The 19,440-nt window shown below is 40.3% G+C and overlaps 1 protein-coding gene across 2 annotated transcripts in view; it reads right to left on the bottom strand.

The window, feature by feature from the left end:
* Positions 1–10,685: 10,685 nt before the first annotated feature.
* The window catches only part of CBLB (Cbl proto-oncogene B), a 214,898-nt gene continuing 206,143 nt past the window's right edge, over positions 10,686–19,440 (bottom strand). For both annotated transcript variants that reach the window (XM_019525791.1, XM_019525790.1), the window contains one exon: positions 10,686–14,498. In XM_019525791.1, the coding sequence (XP_019381336.1) occupies positions 14,245–14,498 (254 nt within the window). In that variant the 3' untranslated portion in view covers positions 10,686–14,244. The remainder of the gene's footprint in view (positions 14,499–19,440) is intronic.

The raw sequence follows: 19,440 nt of genomic DNA, 5'->3' as shown, positions 1-19,440 counted from the left end.
TGTCAAGATCTTGAAAAGGAGTATGTGGCAAGGTTGGGGAGGGGATGATCACAGTGAGACTTCAAATCTTGAAGAAAGTTGTCTCAGAGCTGAAAATCTGTTCTCTCATGAGCACGGAATGAAGTAAACTTAGATACAGTGTACACGGTATTAAGAAAAGGGCATTGAGCACAACAGGAAAAGAGTAAAGACAGGTGACTGGAAAACAGCACCCTGGGCAGGGAAAGGCATACTAGCTCAAAATCTTGGTATAAATATGTATAAAAAGCTTTGCGGGAAAGAAGGACAATGACCCAAAATGTATTCATCAACAAGGTACCACAAGATTTATAAATGACATGAAGAATTTCACCCGCTGCTGAATTTCAGTTGCTTCTAAATGAAATATAGCAGCCATTTAAAAAACACAAATGAATCTCGTTTATGACAACAGGGCCATGTCCAGATGTGCACAGGTGTGCACTTGTAGTAGCAAAAACAACAGCACCACAAATTTGCGCCACTACTTTTTGCCACAGCACATGCCTGTATATGTGCACTTTGTTGAGGGGCAAACCGTCCTGCTTCAGGCAAACAGCCTTTGCCCAGCTCCTCCCAGCATCCTGGAGAAGTCAGGACACAAATGAAGGAGTAGAGATGCTCTGGTTGGCAGCCAGAGTATCTCCCTGGAGGACCAAGCCTCCATGTCTGCTGGTACACAATCCTGTCACCAGCAGGACAAATGCTTTTTTCCTGGTGCTTTTTTTGCTACTGGGATTTCCTGGTAGCAAATTTTGGCCCTCCACTGCAAATTTGCAGCACAGGGAATATTTCCCACATGTGGTTTGTGATACCACACCCCACATGCCCCTGCTCATCTGGACACAGCCCAGACGTCCAAAATCTTAATTCTCATTGGCTTTTTGTACCTTCTCATTGTCACAGTTAAGCACGAAGGCCGATCAAATTATTTCCTGTTAATATTTGGTTTAAACTTACCTCTCTCTCATATACAGTACTAAAACCAATAGAAGCACCTGTCCATAACTCCAGTTTGGAATTTAATACCTATTAAAATGAGCATGGTACCCAAGTGCTGATTATTGTTGGTGCCACATTGTAAAAAGAACCAAACAAAAGTCCAGAAAGCAGGAGTGAAACATTTACAGGTTTCTCCTAGTTCAGCACAAATCACTTTCCTGTGGCACCACTTTGAGCATGTCACCCTTGCATCCCATTGCTAGATCCCCTTCATCCCAAACAAGATACTTGTCCTCACTGTCAAGGTTCTCCTGGCCTGTCCCCAGCCTTGCTAAACTTTCTCTTTCATTACTTGGAAATCAAGTCTTGCTTCTGATCAGTCCTCGATGCACACCATCATCCTCTTGTTAGACTTTTAAGCAGGTACCAGATTTACACTTGCAAAGAGGCACTTCTTGTAAGTATTTGCAACTGCTTCCCTCCACCCCACTTAAAACACTTCTTTGCTGCAATACTGACAGAAATCTGGACTTCAGCTGCTGGCGTACCAAGATCATTGTCCATCAGGTTGCCAAATAGGCCTTGTTGTCTCCCCTGTCTGCCTAGATCTATCTTTGGTCTCACCTGCTTTGACTGTAAGCTGCTGGGGTAGGAATGTGCTTTCTTCTGGGTTTGTACAGCATAAGCATGATAAATTCGCAAGTCCACAACTAGGTCTTATGCATTACAAACAAGACAACTATACTTCTTTTGCCCCCTCCCCAGCATAAAGCAACAACAACAACAACAACGCTAAGCTACTATATTTAAGGTGTTAGCATTCAGGGAAATCTTTGTCTAAGTCACTTTTTGTTTTATAGAAAAATCATTCACTTTATGACTAAATTTACTAATTTTTATGCTATTATGGACTCATTTTGGGGGTGGGAAGAGACAGGAAAACAAGCAGCAGGAACCAAAAACAGGGTTAAAATTGCAAAAGTGTTCTATAACAGTAACACAGCTTCTGGTCATTGCTATATAACATGTAAATGGCAAGGCAGGATCACTCTGCAATCAAAAAAATCTTCTTGGATAAAGAGATTAAAGGATCCTCCATCTCATTCCAAAGGAGATTAGGCTCTTAATTAAGAACCTATGTCCCACTAACTAGCAATGAGATGTGAGCTCTTAACTGCCTAAGCGAATCATCAGGCAACTTAAACTTTCCCTACTTAACCCCTGTTTAGATTGGATTACCTGTATTTTGTCTCAGCCGCCAGTGAGGCTTTGCTGTAGTTGCACAACAAACAGATTTTTACAAACGCCTCAGGATTTGGAAGCAGATAAGCAAATGCATACCAATTTATAAGTCAATTTACCCTGTGGATGAATTTGCAACACTGTAGGGAATTTCTTTTCCTATTTCTGGAAGTAACAAATAAACAATGTGCTATATATTAAAACAGGATTGGATTTATTCTTAATGAAAATAGTGTAAATTTATGGTATGCTGCCTATTCGAAGGGGATTCAAGTTCTTTAGTAGTGTTGATCTCCCTCCCTTCCCTTATCAATGCAGTCCCTTCTTCACTGGGCTGCAGCAAGCAGCCAGGCCAGTGCTCCACTCCTTCCACTTGGCCAAGGGCTTGCCCTAGTGCCACAACTCTGGGCAGAAGGTACTCAGCCCACAGGTGAATACCTTCAGTGCGATCCTGCATGACACATCCACCTGCTGTATGCCCCAGGCTGGGAGAGCTCAATATTACTTAGATTTCACAGATGTTGCTCAGATGACAGATTTTATGTTAACATGTAACATCATACCACACATGTTCATCAACACCTTTTACCACAGTGTGGTCCTGTGTGGCACATCTGTCTGCTGCACCCCGCCAGGCTGGGGAGAGCCTCTGCGGGTCCTTGCCAAATGGCAGTTACCAGAGCTCAGTGAGTGGGCAGGCAGGTGAGAGGGAAGTGGCAGCCCCACTGCTGTGCTTGCTCCTATTTAAGCCCTGCCAGCTCTGCTGCAGAACTTTGCCTTGCTCTGTTCCCCCAGGTAACCACTAGTTACCACCCTGCCACAGCAGCTGTACAATGCTACAGCTCTGGTCCACACCATCTCCTGGGCAGCCCTTGCTGGAGCTGCTCCCCCAACAGTGGGCAACACTGAGCTGAGAGGTAAACAGTAGATGTTAAAAGGTATGAATATAATTTACCATTTAACTTTTGGCCTTGCAGGCCAGATGAGTGGTGCAGACCCAAGGCTGTGCACCAGGACCAGGCCCCACACTGCCCCAGCCCCACAGGCTCCCCACATATCCAGAAATTTGGCAGCAGGGGAGCAGCAACTAATGTTGCCACAACACCCCCACCACGAAATTTTCAGACCCACAGGAAACCCTGCTTCATCATGAGCCAGATCTGGCCCATGGGCTGGCAGTTGAGCACCCATGGTCTAAAGAAGGAATAAGGATTTAGCAGATTTCAATACGTTTTTCCCCAGTGCCTTTCACAGATTGCACAAAAGAAAACCACTAGTAAAAAAGTGCAAACAAATGTATTATGGTTTGTATTGTGGAGTTATATTGGAATTATGGTGTGATTAAATGGTGGCTTTACTACCACTTGTTGATATAATCAGAAGGTAAATTATTTACTGCTGCAAGGTAATTAAAAGTGGCTTGCAACTACTGGTCTACTTGTTTTAGACGTACAAAAAACTAGAACTCTTGATTCCAAAATGATACCTTTCATTACAGCAATTGGGAAATTGCAAGAAAACTGTCCTTTTCTACAAGCTTTCAGGATCAAAGTCCCTTCATCAGGCTCTGGAAAAAGTATAGATGGTACAAGATGGTTTTAGGCACTTGAAGTGAGACACTGAAAGATGCTAGGTGCTCAAAAAGTCAGCTTTCAAACTGGAAACCTATAACTTGAGGCATCAAAATCATTAGTATTGGCCAAGATGTATTAACTACACTGTATTTACACTGCAATTATTCTCAGTGATGTAGCTGGCCTTACAGTTGCGTGAATTAGTGGTAATGATAGTTATAAAGCATAACCACAGCATGAGTGCACTGTAATTGCAGTATAATTACAGTCATTGCACTGAAAAAATGAAACCTAGACTTCTTTTCAGAGGAAAAAGCTAACCACCGTTTGAAGCATGGCAAGTTTCTCATGAATGAAGAAGAGATAGGTAACTGGGCTACAAGACTGGCATGTCCCACAATATAAGGGATAAGAAAATCCTCGATATATTGTGTGAACAGTTTGTCTGGATAGCACCAAATGATATCCCCACAGCACTTCTACATAAAGTGCAACTTCAATAACCCACATGCTTTACAATCCTTACAGATGTTTAAGAAATGCTGTGCTGTACTGAGATCTCAGTGTTATTTAAATTTCATAGATTTTATGTTTACATGTAACATCAAACCACAAATGTTCATCAACAAATGTTCTGTGATGCATTACTATTGTTTTCCCCATTTTGTTCTTCATTTATTAAATTTGCAAGATTGAAAATTATTCAATCAGCCTCTCTTGTTGAAAAGTCACCAGATTTTATGAAAGCTTTCTAAACCTAGGCATGCATCTCATCATATTGACACGCTAATCATAAAAAAAAGGCTGTTTCCTTTCTGAGGCTTACAGTTTACATGTACACATTTACTGCTTTAAGTTATCTACTAGTATAATTTCTTATAATATTTAAATTTTCCATCTGTCTCTCTCAAAAAATTCTCTGGGGACTATGTTAAATTACCATTAACATTTTTTTTTTTTTTTTTTGAGAATGCACTTAATCTTTCTTCATTTTAGTTTCTTATTCTCCACGCTTTGCAACTGCCTCTTTTTCATTCCACATTTCCCCTGATTAACTGGTGGGTTTTTCATTCTGCCACTGACTTAGCAACAGGAGATGGATAATAATGTCTTGTTCAAGAACCGTAACTGCTGTGTCAAGATGACAGCGCCAGTAAGCTGGCATGATTTCAGTAACTGACTGAAAGCGGAAGATTTGTCAGCTGTTGATTAATCAAAAGGAAAAAGAAAAATAGTTGGAGGGCGCCTCTCTTTCCTTCCAAAGCTACTTGCTACCCCATTTTAAAGAGGAACTAAAGGCAGTAACAGCTTCTTGCTTCCAATAAGCATCTTTGATATTTTCCAAATGCTGAAAATTGGTCGTTTGAGTTTGTTCTGGTAGACGAGCTCCCAGTTAATCCTTCCAACCATTTTCTCATTTTACCACATATACACACAGTAAAGCCATTACCAGACTTCCACTACCAAAAATGATCCCTAGGCAGAACTAGGGGAAGAGAACTCCAAACTCCAGGAAGTCCTTACAACAAATCCTTAAATATAAACTCAAACAGCACAAATAAATAAAACTATGAGTGCTACAGACAATCTGTCAATAGAAAACAACCAGCAAGTATAGTTTCTATGCCCTAAAAGATGCAGAAAACAAGTCTCTGTCATACAACAGAGAGAAATTAAACAGAGACCCACTTACCAACTGGCTCCGGCTTACCAAGAAAACATCTCTGTATCATATTCACCACTGTTATTCTCCCATAAAATGAACCTTGTTTTCCCCCATGGAAGCTCCTGGCCTCAGCCCTGCCTGCAGCCTGTAAGCTTGCAAGCACGGTTCCTTTTGCTTCTCTGGAAGCAGCAGTTCTCTGGGCTGGGCAGGCCCTGTTGCAGCCTGCCTCATCTCCTGTACCTTGTTACTTCCCTGATTATTTACAGTACAGCTGGAAGGTCCTTCTCTTTCCCAGGGTGAACTCTTCTGGCAGGTGTCCTGATTTTGACTGATCATGTCCTTCTCTCTAGGGCAGCAAATTAACCATTTCAGGCCATGCACAGAATGGGGTCTGTGCACTCCATCCCAGGAAAATAACGTACTTCTAGTGTCAGAGAAGACCATGCTCTCATACTGCTCTACTCTGCTAAGCAGGTTTAGGAATGACAGTCTGCATAGCCTGACGCTTCAAGAGTGCTTTGTAGTCATCTACCTGACAAGATCTGACAAAGACATGGGTGAACGTGCTGTGCTCCTCAACGGTAAAGACAGACCAAAATTGTTAATGTAAACAAGACCCCAAACACCTGGATACATCTTACAGGGGCCAAATTCACACTGAATAATAGGGTTAACAAGAAAGGGGGCAGGACGACCCCCCACAAGATGGGGTTTTGGTTTTACAGCTTCCCCTGTAGACTGTCGTAGTGCCTGTCTTAACAGAAAAACAGATACACATGCATTGTCAATTCATCTCCAACAGGTGTGGAATTTCAGTCAGGAACACCACACAGTAAATGAGACCAAAGGCAGGTGAGATATCTGTTAAGTTTCACATAGCTAAGCTTTGCTCACTGCTAATGCAAAATAATCAATTCACAGTGCTGATGGAGCCCTTATGCTACACACATGCCTGAAATCAAACCAAAAAAACCCAACCAAACAAACCTTGAAAGGCTTGAAAAATAGCATACGCTAAAAACTATTAAGACTAGTTATGGACTGGACTGAATGAACAGCCCCCTATGGACTTCAGGAGAACTTTACATGGTTTGGACGGGCTCTCTCTGCCTTGTGTGCGATTTGGATGTTTGCTCCAACACTCCTACCCCCGCCACCCTTTACACTTACGTCACTTTGTTTCACTCTTTATCTTCCCCGTTTCTTCTGTTCTTTTTATTTAATGTATCCTAACATATAGCCCCCTCATCCCCACAAAATCATGAAACATCTGTCACCATTCACTCTGTTCCCGCTCTGTGGGTGTTATACCCTATCACTTATACCATGTCTATCTCATGTTAAAATGACAAACTCTTTGGGACACAAACTGCCTGGCCCTATTTTTACAGTGCTTGGCACAATAGGGCCTGATTAGTAGATAACCCATAGGCACAACCAGAAGAACAGAAGTTGGTAATGTGCGAATCAAGGGACCTGTTTCCCAATCTGGTTCACAATGAATTATTTCTCCTAGTAATATAATGTTTTTTTCCTTTAATATTTAATTTATCACAACTACCTAGGCACCAAAGCAAATAAGGCAAAGTTCACAAGTGCCTTGTGATCACAAGGGACAGGACAATCCCAAAGTTATACCTTACTCTCCTTCTAAGAAAAGTTAAAGACATTCTGGATGCATCTACACGTGGAATTAAAATGACTGAATAAACTTTGACGCAGTTCGCACTGGAGTGAATTGCTCCCAGGCACAGCATCTTCATGTGCACCTGGACTGCAGTAGTTTGAGCCAAGACAGACCAGCCCCAGGCTGGCAGCAGGCTCAAGGGGTCAGCCCCAGGCCCCAGTTCACAGCATCAGGCAGCAGGAGCTGACTGGGGCACAAGGGCACCCAAAGAGCAGAGCCATGCAGCTAGGTGGCAGGCAGGTGTCTCGCCCTGTACTGTCAGGGCACAATTTACACCTAGGTCAGTGTTAATACATGCATTAAAATGCAATTATTTTCACTGCCATAAGCTAGTACTGTACTCAAAAATACTATCTTACAGTGGTAAAAATGAATTTGTTGTCGGCTAATAGGGGTTGGACTCCACGATCTAATAGGTCTCTTCCAACTCTAAAACCTATGAAATAAGTGTTGCATATGTAGACTGTGATGTTTTACACCACAGCAAATTAGTCTTTTAGACACCCTCTGAATCCTTCATTTTATGAGCTCAGTCCCTATGCAACAAGTTTGCTGATGCGCCTAGGCAAGGTAAGCACTTGCTTCAGTCTACAAGTGACTTCAAGTAAACTGATAAGCCTCGTAAATTTTAATTAAGTTTTCCTCCTCCCCAACAGTAGAAGTTATTAAAGCATCAACCATATCCTGAAATACAGTAGATCAGTGTAAATCCCTAACCTCACTCAGAATCAGGACACTGTCCATTCCATGCTTCCAAGACACATAGCTGGGCACCTCAAATGCAAAGGCCAAGATCTAGACTAATCTTTATTACTTCTTTGAGCATTCTGGTAGCGTGCTAGAAGCACCATCCATGCCCTGACAAACTCAGTCTAAACTCAACATGACAATACAAGAGCTTCTAAAATGGCAAAGGTGACTGGGGAAAGTGACAGTGGCAGTAATAAAATAAAGGAGTTTCTCCAGAGAAGCACATGGCAGGAGAGAGATAAATGAGGTAGTAGAGGACTCCTGGAAAGCAAGTCCTGTTGGGCAGACTAAGCATGAAGAGGAGTCTGGGCACAAAAGGGACCATGGAGGGAGGAAAGGTGAGGTTATTGGCTGAGTCTGGGGGTAAGGAGATGAGACAGCCATGTTTAGGATATGGGCACATTATGTCATTTTGAAGGCAGGTGACGTGCAGCATCAGTGAAGTAACTCAAAGGATATGTGAAAACCATAGGCCTCACAAAAGATTTTTCTTGTTATCCCTTTCTGGCTTGCCCATTGGAGCGTGAGAGAAGTAGTAAAAAGAGAGCCAAAGAGAAGGAAACTACAGTATTGTGTGGAAGAAGATGTTCAGGTTTTGGACAAGTGACTTGTTTGTTAGGAGAAAATAAAAAGATAAAGAATGTCAGCAGGGTTTGGCCTCAACTGGGGCATGGGAAAGAAAGGGAGGTATGACCCCTCAAGATGTGGACCTGTTTCAGAAATGTCATAATCTTACCAGATATAATAAAAGATATGGTAGCAGAGGTGGTTTGGGAAGTCTGCTCTGAGCACAGTACATTTCAGAAAATAGTAAAGACCTCAGATTAAAGGTTTTTAAGACAGTATTGATGTGAACCTGAACTCCAGAAGATCTTCTCTGAGTACAAAAATATATTGGGAGAGTCTGATATACAAGTGCTCAAACTGGGATGTTTAGCATTCAGTGAAACAATCGGTAGATAAAAAACAACCCTTTCTTACTGCACTTACCAGAGCCAGTGTGTGAGGACACTTCCAAGACTTGCTGGAGATAAGTGCAAGAATTATCTGTGGTGTCCTTCTCTTACTGTTTCCAGATAGACAGTGGGGGGCAAACTATTTTTGGGTAAGCATATGCAGCTCCCCTTCCAGCTGGTGAGAAGTTGGCTCAATTATTATGCACACTCAGTGAAGCTGTCCAAATAGAACAGATGCTTAACAAAAGGTGAGCACGGTGGCCTACTTTTAGGCTCTGCAAGTCTCACTCTTTTTGCAAGCACTGGTGAGTACTTTTTCTCGCCTCCACTTTGTCAGAACAGCATGTGTACACCTACACAGATCAATAAGCTGAGCTTTTTTTCCAAAAGAATATGCACCGTATTAGGCTCCTGGTTGTTTTGTCAGTGTCAAAAAACTGCAGTATAATGCTTCTTAACATTTTTTCTTCACAGTTAATACCATGACATCCTGTCACACTACAGACATCTCTTAAAAGGTAGACTGATTTTTTTTTTTTAAATGTCAGTGTAGGTAAAAACTGGATGGTTTCACTGCTGTAACAGACAGCTGTGAGCAGCTCTATGCCCAGCAGATCAAAGCATTTTCTTAGGGTTTTCCCAGTTTGGCCTAAAGAACAATAACCCATGGGTATGTTTACATATGCTCCGGGGGAGGAGGGAGTTACAGCAGCTCTCAGGGGAGCCTGAGAACCACTACTTAAAAACGCCTGCAGCATCTCACATATTCAGGATCCTGCGCTTCACAATGGTGGTAGGGACACTAACTAAAGCTTTTCAAACAAGCTTTAGTTAAAGCACCAGCGCCATTTTGATGTACAGTTGAATACAGGAGATGCCAAGCCTGCTGGAGCATGCTAATTAGCAGGCTCCAAAATATAATTCAGGTGAGCATACCTGTGCCGGTGGAAAGTAAAGCAACTCCAGTTTTCTGCCACCTCATCAGCCTCTAAAGACAAATTTCCAAGTGGCCTCAATGGCTCTGATATATCACAGTAGGTGAAGAGAGGAAGTGACATCTCACTTCCTGAACAGGACAGAAAAAGATAAAATAAACCATCACTGTATGAAAAAATAAATCAAACCTTTTATGATGTAGTAATACTGGTAGTGAACTATAATACATTGGTCTCTTGAAAATTAGTACACACTTACAAGTGGGCACCATTAAAATTAAGACCTCAGCCTAGATGTGTTCATCGGTATTGAGTTCTGATAGAAACCATTACATTGTCCTTCAGACCACAGTACCTTTTTCAAACTTTTCTAAACTTTGACTAATAGAAAAAGGGGAAAAATCATGTTTTTTGCTACCTCCCCTCCCCCACCTCCCAAACTAGACTACAATGCTTATGATAACAAAGCTACATTATTATAGGATGATATAGTCTTTGATGCTGTTTTCCTTGATAAAAGTCCAAGGTGCTCGTTGTGATAAACTATTCCATATTCGCCCTTATTTCTTCAGTTGAAAATGTGATTATAGGCCTCAGAAAATAGAATAATTAATCTTAAAGCTTCCATATAGAAAGATAACTATGTATAGGAGGCAAATATTACATATTTACTCTGTAAACACTTTGATTTCTTAAACACAGTATTTTTGTTTACTAAATTCAAAAAATAAAAAAAGAGAACCAACTAATGAAGATATGCCAGTGTTGGGGATCCTTCAGACTGTGCTGATCCTTCTTACTATAATACTTTCTTTTCTGAATTCCAAGACAGCGTTCAGTTTTGTACAGGATACCTATGTTTCCAAAGGACTGTGTGTCAAGACAAGAGTTTGAAAATTAAGGACCAACTCAGCATTCTGTTAACATTAATTTTATAAAATACCTTACAAGAACAGATAAAGTACTTGAGGTTACATAATAACCAGAATTGAAAAAGAACATTGAATAAAATATAAATTAATTGAACACATCACTATGTCTGCCACATGTTAGACAAGTTTATAAAAGGCATTTTCAGATAAAATAGTTATTTGGAAGAAAAACCTTCAAAATGGAAACTATTGCAGTCCTTTTTCAGGAGATCATTCCTAGAAGCACTATATTCCAGGTCAACAGGCAGTACCTGAATCTGTTTAAAATGCACTGTTCATCTGCTTCCAAATTTGTCAAGCTTTAAGACACAAATTAAAATGTTCAGGATAATCAGTGCAAAGTAAAGCTTCAAGCTGAAAATATGTGAAATGGAACAGAAGAACGATTCCGGTATAAAAAACTAAGTTCACATTATGAAGAAGTTTTTGCCAAATGTACATTTGGGATGTGAAATGTTGACACATTGAAACTAGTGGACACTTTAGGGTTCAAGCCAACTCACCTGTATGGATCATGACATAGAATTAATATGTTTTAGCACAGTTTCAATTTTTGCTTAGCATCTTTGGAAAGGAACCATGCTGCTGATATTCAGCCATATTACTCAACTGCTGAGTCAGAAAATCATGATAAAAAGAATTAATTTAGCATCCAAAAGAAATAAATGCAAAAGAGGTCAGGTGCAAACAGATACAAGGACGAAGGCCTTTGGACAACTCTTTAAGGGAGGAAATAAGTTTGTAGGTGTTGCTCGTAAAACCATTTTTCTGGTTTGAAGCCATTTTCACTGCCATGTGCAGTCGTGCTGGCAGCATCACACCCTTAATTTCCAAAGCAAAGTTGGAGATGCTTTAGGGAACCAGGATGTAATCAAAGTAATCTCTCCTATACTCATTAATTCCTGTGAAGTAAACATCAACAGTCTAGCGTTTTCACTCAATTTGACTTTATACCTATTAATTGAAATGCGTCAGAGGCATCTTTCATGATATACTATTTAAGAATGTCTGATAATATTCTCATTTAAAGATTAATGGAATGCTTTGAGAAGATGAAGCTGACATCTATGGTACTACTTTACTGAGATTTTCAAAAACACACAAAAAAAACCCCCCTTGCCAGTCGGATTCTGACTGCTACTGAGGAAAAAGGGAAGAAAGTGGAAAACGGATTTTGTTCGGGGAGCAAATGATTTTCAAACCTTTTAAATGACAGTAGTTCTTGCTTCTTAACTGCAAAAATGGTTTAATGTGTACTAAGCTCCTGCATAAAATTAATAAAAAGATATAGAATCCATACTAAGGTTTACCATTATCATTAGAAATTTGAAAACATGGTCTTCAGACTGCTTGTCCTATATAGTATGTTCTTTTTTTTCCCCCACCACTGCTATTCTGGCAGCTGTTAGAACTATAATTAAACAATTCTAGCAAAATTGCAGTATTTAACTTAAGAGCATGTATCATTCTGAATTTGTATTGGGCTGAAATGCAGAAGCATTATCAATATGAAGCAGGAAACAATCCACTGAACAAGAGAGTGTCAAAACAGCATATTTTGTTCCAGAAAACAGAAGAGTACAGAGGAAAACTTGAGCCAAAAGCTTTCACTTTTCGCTATCTAAAGAATGACTATTTTACGAAAGCTGCAACAGCCCTTTTCTAGAACAGAAATTCAGAACCATTTCTTAGATTGAAATGAAATAGAAGCTCATATACCTCTCATCTTGTTTCACTAGACACATTCATGATGCGCATGTCATGCAGCAAAGGAATTTTTCTCTCTCCTTTGGGGGAGTAAGCTTTTAATTAAATGAAGGAGATCTAGATACAATGGTGATTTCCACTGGGTTTTCTGTGACTTCGAATTCTGAACTTGAGTTGGTTGGCATCTTTAAAATAAAATACATTTGTTGCTAAGATCTTGCCCTTTAAAGGGCATAAATCTTCTGCTTCCACTTGCTTTCAGTGAAAGACAGAATTGAAAGATGAACGGGAACAATAAATAGGCATCTCAATCCAAGTTTAGCACAACCTGAAAGGTCTCATACTGGCCACATTTCAAAATGTGGAAACTATTCTATTTCCCACATGGTTCATCTTTTCAACAGTAAGGGAAGAAAAGATGACTTCAACAGTTTCCACAAAAACAGGAAAGCAGCAAGAAGGGAATTAATCTGGAAATATTTGGACTCTTAATTCAATGCTGTAGTAAGAACAGACCTCAACAAAGAACAAAGTTTGGTTTGCATCAATCTGTGCTTAAAGAAAAAAACAGCAACAACAAAAAACACAAAACAAGCTTACAGCCTAAGGTAACACAAATTCACCCAAGGCAAAAAAAAATCTATGATGCTTCCAAGCAGAAGTAATGAGCGAATGAATCTGGGTATTAAACACATTCTAACATAACAGTGTAGAAAGAGGGAATTACTAGAGAGATTTGCAAAAAAATATTGCTACAGTAGTATTAGAACATAACAGTGCATCAAAGATTTAAAGTTCCCATGTTAATATGAACCAATCCAAGCTGTGATGAACCAGAGGCTAATCACTCAAATAGGAAATTAACTTTATTCCATTTTGCAGGAGATAGGACTGTAATTTACCTGAACATCATGAAGATTATGTAACAAGATTCCCTATTATTCAGCATGCCTGAGAATACTTAAGCTATAACTAGTGGGCTGCCCTCAGTATCTAACCTAAGTACAACATGAACATATGCATTTGGTTTGTTTTTAAACATCTGAATACTCCTTAAGTTTTAAAGACCTATCAAGTGTCATGATTTAGTATCATTACTGACATGGGATTTTTTTTATTCGACTGCAGAAACTATGTGGATAAAGACCTGTGTGTTTAAGATACAGGTCACAAAACCATGTTAAGAAGAAAAGCTGCCCTATCTCACTGTCAAAATACCTTTAAAAAGGCAGTTCAAAGACAAAATAATGCATTATACATTCAGATTTTTTCCTCTCTCAAAAGCAAAGAAATCTCAGGAAAAAAAAACTCAGTAGTGAAGGCCACATTTTTTTTTGCATTTGTTTGATAAGCTGAAATGCAAAAAATCTTTAAAGCATCTTGTAAAAGTAGACATGGAAATGTGGAGCTTCTGGAAAAAAGATGATTTAATTGTTAGGGCAGTCAACATGGAAATTGTTGGGAATGCTACAGCAGAACTGACTCTGGACAGGAACACAGTACAGGAGTCAACTAGAAAACTTTTAACTTGCCCACTTGTAAACAAGAAAAAGCATTTCACAGATTGAAAGTTCAAGGGAAGTAAACTTCTTTAAATTACTTTGTCAGTTCAACCCTGATTTAAAAAGTATGGCTAGCAAAAATATGTAAGCTTCAGCCCATTTGTAAGTCTTGATTAGAGCAGCCATCTTCATTTGATAAACTGCTGCAAGCAGACTGCTTGCTAATGATGACAGGAGAAGAAAATGCCTCTCGAATTCCATCTCTCCATTTTCTCACTCCCAGATCCACAAGCACGTACATGGAATTCATCTGCTGCAAGGACTTTCATGTCGCTATAGATTGAGACGTGGGGAGACTGGCGGAGGAAAGCAGGTAAATTCTCTTAAAATACTACGAGCAACGTCAACATTATTCTGGGCTATCTCAAGTGCCCGTTTAACTTCTTCAAAGGAAAAGCCCTCTCCCATAAGTTTTGCAATTTTCGCGTCCACATTTTCCACGGAGGCGTCAGCTTTCCTATGGTGTATTTCTGGTGCAGTCCTGCGAGGAAGTGGTTTAGGGGGCCTGGCTGGTGCTTGTGAACCATCTGTTTAAAAAAAAAGAATACAAACCAAAGAAAACAGCTTTATAAAACAGGCGTATCCAAGATACAGAAAACAGTGATTGGTAGGTTAAACCCCAAATCTAAGGTACCACGTGAGAAAGGCTTTAAAAAAAACCTGTTACATTAATTTGCATTGTTCAAAGGAAAAAAAAGTATGAAAAGTATGCGTAGTGAAGAGCTTGTCAAAATTTTAAGAGCTGTTCAGTCTCAACAATCTAAGAGTTTATTAGTTAAGGAAGAAGGGTTTGTTTCTAAGAAACTTTTTTTTTTCTACGCAGCTGCTCGCAGTTTAGTTATTTTTATTCAGAATGCTACACAAGCCAGTTAGCTTTGGTGAAAGACAACTCCAAGCAAATAAACATGACTTTAATTCACTCGATTGTAGTTTATTTCATGCACATCGTCTGTACCCAAGCAGACAAATATTATTCATAATTCCTCGCTCTGTCGTGCCTTAAAAAAAACCTCTGTTATTCCAACTGTTTTAATCAGCGAAAGCAATGCCCTTAATTGTATACCCCAAACGTTTGGTTATACGGGGCAGAAGACACTGATAAAGTTACGCTATTTCCTTTTTTGCAGTGCTCCATAAAAATGTTACCCTTTGCACTTAAGTTTCAGAGAATCATAATGTGTAGGTGCAAACAGCACTTCTAATCTCCTCAGAGCCAAGGGCTTAGTACTCAAGTAAAGTCCATACCCCTTTAAGAGGGCAGATTGCAGAAAACATTTCCAGCTCAAAATATTCTTTAGGGATTTTAATCTTTCAAGCAGAGCTCTAAAAAGTTCCACAAACAATAAACAGTGAGGAAACTGATACGTAATTAGAGGAAGTTACTGGTTGTAAAGTCTTCCACTTTATTTATATTGGTGTCAATAGCATTTTGCCATCTTAAATCTTCCAGAGACGTCTTCTTTTTTGATTTGGAGATGCAAAGGAGTTTTCTACTCTCACTATCAATGCTCTGATTTGCTACTTAGTGCAGTCTTGGAAAGAGAACACTTGGACTGCAATTCCACTGAACATGTTAAATATCTCAGGTAGATCAACATATTAATATGCTTTCACATTTATGTTGAAGAACATAAGATGAGTATTTCTCAGCTCAGGTTATTATGTGTTCATGTGAACTTGCTGGTATTAGTATAGTTTTATTCTTACTTCAGACAAGATCCTGGGGGGGTATTGTTTGTTTTTGAGGGATTACTCTAACAAATGAAAAGGCACAATCCTTCCTTGAGCAGGGAGTTCAACTGGATGACCTTCTGAGGCTGGAGGGGACCTCGGGGAGTCATCCAGTCGAACTTCCTTCATGACCTTCCAAGGTGCCCTCAAGCCTTTTTTTTCCCCCATGATTCTATGAAACGAGTAACTGAGATCAAGACTTGGGTTAATTTTTATTTGAACCATTGCATTATCTTCTGTGCAACATGATGATGAGAAAACCTGTAGATCATAAGCAGTATTTCATGTCTGTCTGTAAAAGACGCTGAAGATGAAAGTGTCATATCAACATTAATAAATGCAACAAAGCAGGATTGAGCTTGCAGGGGAAAAGTGAGAAATACTTGCAGGATGAAGCAGTTAGCAATATCTCAGAAAGCTTATTTGTCAGTAAGAGAGAAAGAACTAACATGAGGAATTCAAACTTGTTCTACACATCCAATTTAAGCTACTATTGAAGAATATTGTCTCTATTTATAATTGTGAAGTATACACACAATGCTAGAAAACTGCCAGACGGATTGAGATATAGCACTAAGAGTAAACATAAAAAGTAGTTATGGAAACATGTCTGTGGCAGAAATCTGTCCACAGAAGAGAAATTATGTTTGTATATAAAGCCTTTTTTTCCTGGACTCGAAGAGCAAGAAAAATGCTGTGTGTGTGGATTGATTTTATTTTTAAATATTAGATAACCCATTCTAAGCAGCTTTACTTAAAAAAAAATTCAATTTTGGTCTCAAACTAAAATGTCATTATGTCTGAGCTTCCTAGAAAACTTGCATAAGCAATCATGTCATTTAAGCAAGGTAATTTTTAATTCTTTGGGAAGATTCGCAAAACATGCATTTTCTTTTCATTCCACTGATGTGTCCATCAAACTGGTACTTTAAATCTTTTTTAAATCTTCAGACCACCCTTCTCTGCAACCCTATTCCCATTTAGAATTTTTTTCTTAACTGGTGACATTTCTCTCAATATCTTCACAGCCATATAACATTTTAACTGAGGCTAGGTATCATGTTAAATCCTACACTTAAAAATATATTTAAACTGCACTTCCATCTGGACACAGAGGGCCTTTGTACACATCACAAAACTGACCTTTAAAGCAGCTTAAAATGCCCTTTTGCACCACTTTAATGGCATTGCTGTCTGCATGCTCAGCAGCATATTCCACTTTAAATGACTTTGTTAGGTAGCAAACTAAAACACCTCAGAAGCGTTTTATCTTGCTATGTACCAAAGTGCAACAGTTCATGAAGTCAACGTGCCCAGGGCTTGGTGAGCCCCATGCAGCTCAGGGACTGTGGGACCTGGCGGCAGCCCGTGCAGGCAGGCTAAACTGAAGGGGAAAAAAAAAACAAAATAAAAAACTGGCGAGCCTGATCTCCCCCCACCCCCCTTTCCCGGAGCATGCCTGCCTGAGCTATGCAGGGGCCTGGTGCTTCCCTCCATGGCTGTGGGGGAGGGAGGGATGAGGGGGGACACTGGTGTTTCCCTCCATGTCTGCGGCACCCCCAGGACTGCCTGGGCTGAGTTCCAGCAAGCAGGTGTCGCCTGGGGGGCCCTCGCACAGCTCAGGGACTGCTCAGCCTGCTGGCACTCCCACCTGCCCCCCGCCAGAGAGGCAGGTAAGGATTGGGCCCCCACCCTTGTGTACACGCCACGGGCTTTAGGTCAGTTTCTTTTTCCCTAAATTGAAGTGGTGTTTTTAAAAACCCACCATTTCAATTTAGGGAGAACTAAGCTGAATTAAACCCCTGTGGCGTGTACAAATAGCCAGAGATAAAGGCTTTTCCCCCAATCAAATCTCCAGCATCCCAGTCTTCAGCCCAAAATTCAACTCCAGATTTTTCTCATTTATGTAATTCAGTTAATTGGTTTAGCCTCTGAGCAGGCAGCCTGTACCATTCACATAACTGTTACAGGGCTGCACTGAACCCTGAGGAAACTGACTAACCTCAAAGCAGATCAAGATGGAGGACAGGATTTAATGAACAACTGAAATTCACCAGCACAGGTGAGACTTGAACAGAAGTTGCTGTGACATGAAAGAAAGCAGCCCACTGGCCTCTGGAATGGAAAGCCAAATTAAGAGACTCTCACATGTAATGGATGCCAGCCTTTTCTGCTGTGAATTATCCCTTTCTGTTCCCTTTACAATATGCCCATCATCCGCTCACAGATTGGGAAGCAGCAGGGGCACCAGGGGGGCCCCCCTCCCTTGCCCCTGGCACACATTGATATGGGAATAGTAAACTTTTAATTAAAATTCCCTCCTTGCTACTCAGGTCTGTTCAGACCCCCTCCCTGTCCCCCGGCACACTGACACACCGGATGCAGCGGGAGGGCCCGAACAGACGCCTCTCAGATGACCAGCGATTTTGATTAACTGGCATTCCACATTCCCCCTGGATGCCATATAACACAGCTCTTGCTGTAGTAAAATAGTATTAGCAATATTAATACAGGCAAACACCTACACATGATTCGCAAGATAAAGAAAGGGGCTTCAAATTGTTTTTCATATCGTGGATTCCTTTCTGGAACCTGTTGTGATCTTTGAGTTACTTGCAAGAGAAGAACTGTTCAACTGTTTTTCCATAGCAAAGAATTAACTGAAAATTAACAGCTAGCATTTTTTGAGACGTGCCTTGAGTCTAACAAAGTTTATGTGGACAGTTGAATAATTGTAATTTATAAAGGCTGAGTAGCCAGGACACACCCAACTTTTCCCTGTATCACCAATGAGATACAAGAAGTAAATGCAGCCAATGTATCTACCTCATTCCATATGCAGCCATTTACACCGGGGAAAGTATAAAAAGAGGAGCTATATGGGGGAAGAAATCAGACTTCTCCTCATTCACACCTATGGTAGCACTTAACATTAACAGTGAACAGGTATGATTGTACATAGGTTCAATGCCTCCACGGTTAAACCTCTAGAATTAGAAAACTCCCTTACTGTTTCATTATCTTTATTTCATTTCCCACAAATGTGATGCCAGAGCACATATTAGGACAATTATAGACAACCCCCCTCAAATTTAACACCCCACCCCCGCTGCATCCCCTGAAACAGTCAAGTGGAAAGTTGAGGGCCATTACAGTCATTTTTGAACTTTTTAGCAATGTTAGAAATATACTTGCCCTAGTAAGTCAGCATTTAAGTTGACCACTGCCATAGTGAAGCAGGTACTCTAATCATAATGCCAGACAAAGTGAGATGCAGAGGTCATGTGTCTTGCTCATGATCCTACAGTAGGTCTATGATGGAATTACAAACTTATATTTGCTTCCTTTATGCAACAAGTTCCAACTCTTAGCTCTAAACAAGGGCTGGCATGATGAAAGACTTGCTAAGAGTTCAATGGGTACGGAATAACTCCAACTCTAAGTCAGTTTTTCTCAACCCATGGGTCACGACCCAAAAGTGGGTCGAAGAATATACGAAAGGGTTACAAACAAACTTTAAAAATGGATTTTTCTTTAAAGGAGAAAAACATGGAAAACCATGGTTTTCCCTTGCAGGCTGGCAGAGTTACAGCCTGCAAGGGGTTGCTGAGGACCTCGTTGGGCCCCCCACCCAATATGCTGGGGGTTGGGAATGAGGGGCACTGAGTCGAGACTAGCCAATTTTTACAAATGGGTCCTGGTACACAAAAGGTTGCGAACCATTGCTCTGATATAACT

The sequence above is a fragment of the Gavialis gangeticus genome, unplaced genomic scaffold (assembly GCF_001723915.1).
Source record: "Gavialis gangeticus isolate Ggan-Ray unplaced genomic scaffold, GavGan_comp1, whole genome shotgun sequence".
Taxonomy (NCBI): Eukaryota; Metazoa; Chordata; order Crocodylia; family Gavialidae; genus Gavialis; species Gavialis gangeticus.
The sequence above is the reverse complement of the archived record's forward strand: the minus strand, read 5'-3'. Positions and strand labels throughout refer to the sequence as shown.